Source organism: Piliocolobus tephrosceles, chromosome 10, assembly GCF_002776525.5.
Source record: "Piliocolobus tephrosceles isolate RC106 chromosome 10, ASM277652v3, whole genome shotgun sequence".
Classification (NCBI taxonomy): domain Eukaryota; kingdom Metazoa; phylum Chordata; class Mammalia; order Primates; family Cercopithecidae; genus Piliocolobus; species Piliocolobus tephrosceles.
The window spans coordinates 50,378,415-50,386,541 of NC_045443.1; the positions used below are offsets into that span (position 1 = coordinate 50,378,415).

General features: G+C 52.8%; 1 protein-coding gene and 1 pseudogene across 3 annotated transcripts; both read left to right on the forward strand.

Moving 5' to 3' along the window:
• Nucleotides 1-275: 275 nt before the first annotated feature.
• On the forward strand, nt 276-2,604 carry MFSD5 (major facilitator superfamily domain containing 5). Of its 2 annotated transcripts, none has more exons than XM_023210994.2 (2): nt 276-464; nt 1,015-2,604. In XM_023210994.2, exon 2 carries the CDS (start codon nt 1,032-1,034, stop codon nt 2,382-2,384), a length of 1,353 nt encoding a protein of 450 aa, XP_023066762.1. In that variant the 5' UTR covers nt 276-464; nt 1,015-1,031; the 3' UTR covers nt 2,385-2,604. The 2 variants fall into 2 exon arrangements, with proteins under 2 accessions (XP_023066762.1, XP_023066761.2); XM_023210993.3 differs by lacking the exon at nt 276-464 and adding an exon at nt 520-679.
• A 4,563-nt stretch (nt 2,605-7,167) lies between these two features.
• LOC111541701 lies at nt 7,168-7,906 on the forward strand (annotated as a pseudogene). Its single transcript, XR_002731357.3, has one exon. The product of XR_002731357.3 is annotated as a peptidyl-prolyl cis-trans isomerase A pseudogene (transcript).
• The last annotated feature ends 221 nt before the right edge of the window (nt 7,907-8,127 follow it).

Here is an 8,127-nt window from a genome sequence, read left to right on the forward strand (position 1 = left end):
TGCTGTTCCTTAGGAAGCTCCAGCCCTTGGCTCTACCGGACTGCGGGCATCTTTCCCGAGCAAGGCACGGAAGAAAAGAAAACTGGCCTTTATTTCGGGGTGGCCACGCAGGCATCCAAGAGCCAGAGGAGCAGGTGTCACGGGAGAGCGGCGAGCAAGGCCAGGCCAGGAGGAGCAACCGCAGCCGCCTACGGTCGCCCCTTCCTGACCCACCCCAGGTGTCCGGAGTTCCGCGCCCGGGTAGGGGAAGGAGGGCGGACGGGGCGGGGTTTTGGCGCCGCGCCCCCGTCACGTGACGAAGCCATCATGGCGGCGGCCAGAGGCCTGCCCGGCTCCCGGAAGCAGGCTGTGAGGGGCGGGAGCGCTGCTGGAACCCGAGCTGGAGCCGGAGCCACAGCGGGGAGGGTGGCCGTGCGGCCTGGAGCCGGACGTGTCCGGGGTGTCCCCGCAGACCGGGACAGCAGGTGAGACGGAGTCTGGGCGAGGTGCAAGCGGATGTGGCATCGCTGGGCAGGGGCTAGGGGGCGCAGTGGGGCGCCAGTGACCTGGAGGAATGGGCATCTGAGATGCACACGCATGACCCTGAAGCAACTCGAGAGGCCTGCGCGGGTGGGAGGGATGCCCGGGACAGAGGATGAGACACTGAGGGCAAAAAGAGGCTCCCCAGCGAGGATGGGAGGTAATAGAAGGACGTGTGCGGGAGGTGCTGTGGGAAAAGGCAGTAGAATTTGGGGGAGCGGGATTATTGGAAGGGACTCCCTCTTTACAGGCAAGGATGGGGTGAATGCCCAGTCCTCTCCCCTGTCCTCTTACCCCTCCCTGCCCCACAGTGTCCTAGGAGACAGCTCTGGCGGGGCCGCTCCCCCCACCCACCCAACTGGTCCCTCCGGTCTGAGATCTTGGGGAGTGGAGTTGACGGGGTTGGGTGGAGCTGCCTTCTGCTTAAGACAGTCGGCCCCTTGACCGTGCTGCCCGAAGGATGGATATGACTCTGACCCCCACCTCTCTTCCCAGGTCGTCGGGGGCTCACCATGCTGGTGACTGCCTACCTTGCTTTTGTAGGCCTCCTGGCTTCCTGCCTAGGGCTGGAACTGTCAAGATGCCGGGCTAAGCCCCCTGGAAGGGCCTGCAGCAATCCCTCCTTCCTTCGGTTTCAACTGGACTTCTATCAGGTCTACTTCCTGGCCCTGGCAGCTGACTGGCTCCAGGCCCCCTACCTCTATAAACTCTACCAGCATTACTACTTCCTGGAAGGTCAAATTGCCATCCTCTATGTCTGTGGCCTTGCCTCTACAGTCCTCTTTGGCCTGGTGGCCTCCTCCCTTGTGGATTGGCTGGGTCGCAAGAATTCTTGTGTGCTCTTCTCCCTCACTTACTCACTATGCTGCTTAACCAAACTCTCTCAAGACTACTTTGTGCTGCTAGTGGGCCGAGCACTTGGTGGGCTGTCTACAGCCCTGCTCTTCTCAGCCTTCGAGGCCTGGTACATCCATGAGCACGTGGAACGGCATGACTTCCCTGCCGAGTGGATCCCAGCTACCTTTGCTCGAGCTGCCTTCTGGAACCATGTGCTGGCTGTAGTGGCAGGTGTGACAGCTGAGGCTGTAGCAAGCTGGATAGGGCTGGGGCCTGTAGCGCCCTTTGTGGCTGCCATCCCTCTCCTGGCTCTGGCAGGGGCCTTGGCCCTTCGAAACTGGGGAGAGAACTATGACCGGCAGCGTGCCTTCTCAAGGACCTGTGCTGGAGGCCTGCGCTGCCTCCTTTCGGACCGCCGCGTGCTGCTGTTGGGCACCATACAAGCTCTATTTGAGAGTGTCATCTTCATCTTTGTCTTCCTCTGGACACCTGTGCTGGACCCACATGGCGCCCCTCTGGGCATTGTCTTCTCCAGCTTCATGGCAGCCAGCCTGCTTGGCTCTTCCCTGTACCGTATTGCCACCTCCAAGAGGTACCACCTTCAGCCCATGCACCTGCTCTCCCTTGCTGTGCTCATCGTCGTCTTCTCTCTCTTCATGTTGACTTTCTCTACCAGTCCAGGCCAGGAGAGTCCAGTGGAGTCCTTCATAGCCTTTCTACTTATTGAGTTGGCTTGTGGACTATACTTTCCCAGCATGAGCTTCCTACGGAGAAAGGTGATCCCTGAGACAGAGCAGGCTGGTGTACTCAACTGGTTCCGGGTACCTCTGCACTTACTGGCTTGCCTAGGGCTCCTTGTCCTCCATGACAGTGATCGAAAAACAGGTACTCGGAACATGTTCAGCATTTGCTCTGCTGTCATGGTGATGGCTCTGCTGGCGGTGGTGGGACTCTTCACCGTGGTAAGGCATGATGCTGAGCTGCGGGTGCCCTCACCTACTGAGGAGCCCTATGCCCCTGAGCTGTAACCCCATGCCAGGACAAGATAGCTGGGACAGACTCTTGAATTCCAGCTATCCAGGATTGTACAGATCTCTCTGTGACTGACTTTGTGACTCTGTCCTGTGGTTTCTCCTGCCACTGCTTTGTGTTTGGGAGGACATGATGGGGGTGATGGACTGGAAAGAAGGTGCCAAAATTTCCCTCTGTGTTACTCCCATTTAGAAAATAAACACTTTTAAATGATCATTGATTTGATTTACTCATCCTTACCTGTAGCCTTCTCAGTAGTTTCTGGCAAGTGGGCAGCTAGAGGTTTTTTGTTTTTTGTTTTTTCATTTTTTTATTTTTTGAGACGGAGTCTTGCTCTGTCGCCCAGGCTGGAGTGCAATGGTGCGATCTCGGCTCACTGCAACCTCCGCCTCCCAGGCAGGTTCAAGTGATTCTCCTGCTTCAGCCTCCCACGTAGCTGGGATTACATGTGCCTGCTACCATGCCCAGCTAATTTTTTTTTTTTTTTTTTTGGTAGAGATGGGGTTTCACCGTGTTGACCAGGCTGATCTTGAACTCCTGACTTCAGGTGATCCACCCACCTTGGCCTCCCAAAGTGTTGGGATTACAGGCATGAACCACCACGCCAGGCCCAGCTAGAGGTTTTAAGGTGGGATTATCAGCAAAAGTTTTCTATTTCTAACTTCTCCAAGGCTGTCTCCAGTTCAGACTGAGAACTATGGAATTGTTCTCAGCAGAGCTGTGTGGGAAGGGTCTGAGGCTCCTAGGTCCTCCACATTCCTCTGTTGTTGGACAGGCATTGCCCCCAGTTGTTAAGCAGAACCCTTGCTTATATCCAGGGTAAGATGATCTCCGTAGCACATGAAGTAGATACCCAGTATGCCAGGCCACTGAGCAAAGATTCCAGGGCCTTGGGCTGCTGCTGTGACCACCTCTTCGGCAAAGCCAGGGCCCTTCCTACCAAAGTAAGCTTGCAGCTCAGCACAGGCCTGCTGCCTGCCTTTTGCCTCTGTGGCTATGAATGCACCATTTGTCCAGCATCATCAGGGTCTACCAGATCCTTTATCCCTGCATGAAACTGAAGTGAAAGGCTGCCAAGGGGAGAGTGGTGCATTGCTGAGGGACTAGGATATCTTGTCTATACCTGACTCTCCCCCACCCAGCCTGAATGAGGGTGAGGGAGCCATCAGGGCAGGAAACAGTACTAGTGAGCCAGTTCTGTGGGTCCCTCCCTGCCTCACCTCTGATTGTATCTGCCTTTCCTCCTCCCACCAAAACCTGGGCTTCTCAGGGGAAGCACAGCCAGCTTTAAGAAGGGTAGGAAGGGAAGGAGGGTAGGCTCAAGGATGTGTCCTGGAATGTGCTTGGCATGGGCATGGGGGACAGGGACACCTATCCCTTCTGGAAAGGGGTTGATCACCTTTCCTTGGGTCCCAGACTACTTCTCAGACAGAAAGATGCAGGATGTTCCAAGAACTGCAGGTCCCAACCTGTATGGAAAGATAGCATCAGCAGGTGCTGGTGGAATGCAGGGTGGAAGGGCTTCTGCAGGGTGAGGCCAAGGGGAGGAATGGGTGGTGGTCTCAGTTCCCTTCTCAGACCAGAAAAAAACATGTTGCCCCACCCAAGCTTCAGGGAATAGACATTGAGCTTAAGTAAGAAAAAACGTATCAGCCAGGTGTGGTGATTTACACCTGTAATCCCAGCACTTTGGGAGGCCAAGGCAGGTAGGAGTTTGAGACCAGCCTGGGCAATGTGGCAAAACCCCGTCTCTACAAAAAATAGAAAAATTAGTTGTGCATAGTGGCATGTGCCCATAGTCTGAGCTACTTGGGAGGCTGAGGTGGGAGGATCAATTGAACCTGGGAGATCGAGGCTGCAGTGAGTGATGACTGAGCCATGCCACTGCACTCCAGCCTGGGCAACAGAGTGAGACTCTGTTTCAACAAACAAAAAAAAGAAAAGGTGTCTTTTCTGCTGCACCCCTACTCCTGCCACTCATCATCTCAAGACTAAAGACAGAGTCTTGCAATAACTCCACTTCCTCTTTCTGCCCTGTTGGGCTAGACCTAGATATACTTTATAGTTAGTTATTTGTAGACATTGCATCTCTTTCTATCATGCTGTGATCTTGAGGGGACGAGGAAACAGTCATTTTTTTTTTTTTTTTTCTGAGACGGAGTCTGGCTCTGTCGCCCAGGCTGGACTGCAGTGGCCGGATCTCAGCTCACTGCAAGCTCCACCTCCTGGGTTCATGCCATTCTCCTGGCTCAGCCTCCAGAGTAGCTGGGACTACAGGCACCCGGCTATTTTTTTGTATTTTTTAGTAGAGACGGGGTTTCACCGTGTTAGCCAGGATGGTCTCGATCTCCTGACCTTGTGATCCACCCGTCTCAGCCTCCCAAAGTGCTGGGATTACAGGCTTGAGCCACCGCGCCCGGCCTGGAAACAGTCTTACTACCTTTATCTCCTGCGTATATACGCACAAGTGGATGCTTTCCCCATGGCTGTGCTCAGTACATATCCGGAGAGGAGACAAGCTAGCTCACGCCTGGCTTTTCAGGAGACACTTGATAATTTGTTGTTTTGGATGACAATAATTATCATTATTATTGTTTTTTGTTTTATTTTGTTTTTGAGATAGGGTCTTGCTCTGTCGCCTAGGCCAGAGTATAGTGGCAGGATCACGGCTTACTACAGCCTCGACCTCCTGGGCTCAAGCGATCTTCCCACCTTAGCCTCCCAAGTAGTAGGGACTACAGGCAGCACCACCACACCTAGCTAATTTTTAAAATTTTTTTTTTTTTTTTTTTGAGATGGAGTCTTGCTCTGTCACCCAGGCTGGAGTGCAGTGGCCGGATCTCAGCTCACTGCAAGCTCCGCCTCCCGGGTTTATGCCATTCTCCTGCCTCAGCCTCCCGAGTAGCTGGGACTACAGGCGCCCGCCACCTCGCTCGGCTATTTTTTTGTATTTTTAGTAGAGACGGGGTTTCACTGTGTTAGCCAGGATGGTCTCGATCTCCTGACCTCGTGATCCGCCCGTCTCAGCCTCCCAAAGTGCTGGGATTACAGGCTTGAGCCACCACACCCGGCTAATTTTTAAAATTTTTATGTAGAGACAAGGGTCTCACTATGTTGCCCAGGCTCATCTGAAACTTCTGGGTTCAAGCCATCCTCCCTTCTCAGCCTCCCAAAGTGCTGGGATTACGGGTGTGAGCCACCACACCTGGCCTGACGGTAATTATTTAGGGACCCTCACCTTCCTAAGTGATATGGAAACAGAGGGCTAGGGGAGATTAATGAGATTCCTTTAGCTTTGTCCCTGCTGAGCTTGCTTCAAAGGAGCTGGTGGCAAATAGAGTGGAGAGGGTTGTTTCCTGTCAGACTCACAGCATGTTAAGAGCTGGAAGGCATCTTAGAGATTATCCATTTGGCCTTAAACATTTTTTATTGAGCACCTACTATGCCATGTGTTTTACTGCTAGGTACCGGTGATATATTTATTTATTTTTTATTTTTTTGAGATGGAGTCTTGCTCTGTTGCCAGGCTGGAGTGCAGTGGCATGATCTTGGCTTCCATGTTCAAGTGATTCTCCTGCCTCAGCCTCCCTAGTAGCTAGGACTACAGGCATGCCCCACCACACCCAGCTAATTTTTGTATTTTTAGTAGAAACCAGATTTCACCATGTTGGCCAGAATGGTCTCAATCTCTTGACTTCGTGATCCACCCACCTCAGCCTCCCAAGGTGCTGGGATTACAGGGATTACACGCGTAAGCCACCGCGCCTGGACTTATTTATTTATTTACCCAAGAGGAAAATCCATTTAAAGAAAGCAAATAACTTGCCTAAGGGCATGTAGTGAGTGATAAAACTAAGACTAAACTTTGCCTCAGGTTGCCAACCCAGTGCCCCCTCTATGACACATGCTGCCTCTGTCCCATGGGTCTTCACTTACCTGTCTTTTAGCCTCCATCCCTGCTTCCCCATCTGAAGCTCTGTCCCTGGAGAACAGCAAGAGAGTAGGAGCATTTGGCTATCTGATCCACTCAGGGGTATCTGTCCAGATTATTCAAATGAGGGATTGGTTCACCAGGTGCATACTCCCTGCAAAATGCTGCTCATGATGCTCCACCAACAGGCCCCATAAGGGAAGTGATTAAAAATGTGGATCTGGGGCCAGGCGCGGTGGCTCAAGCCTGTAATCCCAGCACTTTGGGAGGCCGAGACGGGCAGATCACGAGGTCAGGAGATCGAGACTATCCTGGCTAACACAGTGAAACCCCGTCTCTACTAAAAAATACAAAAAAACTAGCCGGGCGAGGTGGCGGGCGCCTGTAGTCCCAGCTACTCGGGAGGCTGAGGCAGGAGAATGGCATAAACCCGGGAGGCGGAGCTTGCAGCGAGCGGAGATCCAGCCACTGCACTCCAGCCTGGGTGACAGAGCGAGACTCCGTCTCAAAAAAAAAAAAAGTGGATCTGAGGCTGGGCGTGGCAGCTCACGCCTGTAATTCCAGCACTTTGGGAGGCCAAGGTGGGCGGATCATGAGGTCAGGAGATCGAGACCATCCTGGCTAACGTGGTGAAACCCCATTTCTACTAAAAATACAAAAAAAATTAGCCGGGCATGGTGGCGGGTGCCTGTAGTCCCAGCTACTCGGGAGGCTGAGGCAGGAGAATGGCGTGAACCCGGGAGGCGGAGCTTGCAGTGAGCTGAGATGCGCCACTGCACTCCAGCCTGGGCAACAGAGCGAGACTCTGTCTCAAAAAAAAAAAAAATGTGGGCTTTGCAGACGCTGCCGCCGAGGAAATTCTTGTACTACTAGCCATGGTCAACCCTACCGTGTTCTTCGACATTGCCGTCGACGGCGAGCCCTTGGGCCGCGTCTCCTTGAGCTGTTTGCAGACAAGGTTCCAAAGACAGCAGAAAATTTTCGTGCTCTGAGCACTGGAGAGAAAGGATTTGGTTATAAGGGTTCCTGCTTTCACAGAATTATTCCAGGGTTTATGTGTCAGGGTGGTGACTTCACACGCCATAATGGCACTGGTGGCAAGTCCATCTATGGGGAGAAATTTGAAGATGAGAACTTCATCCTAAAGCATACAGGTCCTGGCATCTTGTCCATGGCAAATGCTGGACCCAACACAAATGGTTCCCAGTTTTTCATCTGCACTGCCAAGACTGAGTGGTTGGATGGCAAGCATGTGGTCTTTGGCAAAGTGAAAGAAGGCATGAATATTGTGGAGGCCATGGAGCGCTTTGGGTCCAGGAATGGCAAGACCAGCAAGAAGATCACCATTGCTGACTGTGGACAGCTCGAATAAGTTTGACTTGTGTTTTATCTTAACCACCAGACCATTCCTTCTGTAGCTCAGGAGAGCACCCCTCCACCCCATTTGCTCGCAGTATCCTAGAATCTTTGTGCTCTCGCTGCAGTTCCCTTTGGGTTCCATGTTTTCCTTGTTCTCTCCCATGCCTAGCTGGATTGCAGAGTTAAGTTTATGATTATGAAATAAAAACTAAATAACAACAACAACAACAAAAAAATGTGGATCTCAGGGCCAGGTGTGGTAGCTCATGCCTGTAATCCCAGCACTTTGGGAGGCCGAGGCAGGCGGATCACAAGGTCAGGAGATCAAGACCATCCTGGCTAAGATGGTGAAACCCTGTCTCTATTAAAAATACAAAAAATTAGGCCGGGCGCGGTGGCTCAAGCCTGTAATCCCAGCACTTTGGGAGGCCGAGACGGGCGGATCACGA

Bases quoted from the DNA above. Each gene is read 5' to 3' on its own strand.
- MFSD5 (XM_023210993.3), top strand. From the start codon at position 577: ATGACCCTGAAGCAACTCGAGAGGCCTGCGCGGGTGGGAGGGATGCCC. The intron at 680-1,014 runs GTAATAGAAGGA...CTCTCTTCCCAG, and splicing joins CTCCCCAGCGAGGATGGGAG to GTCGTCGGGGGCTCACCATG.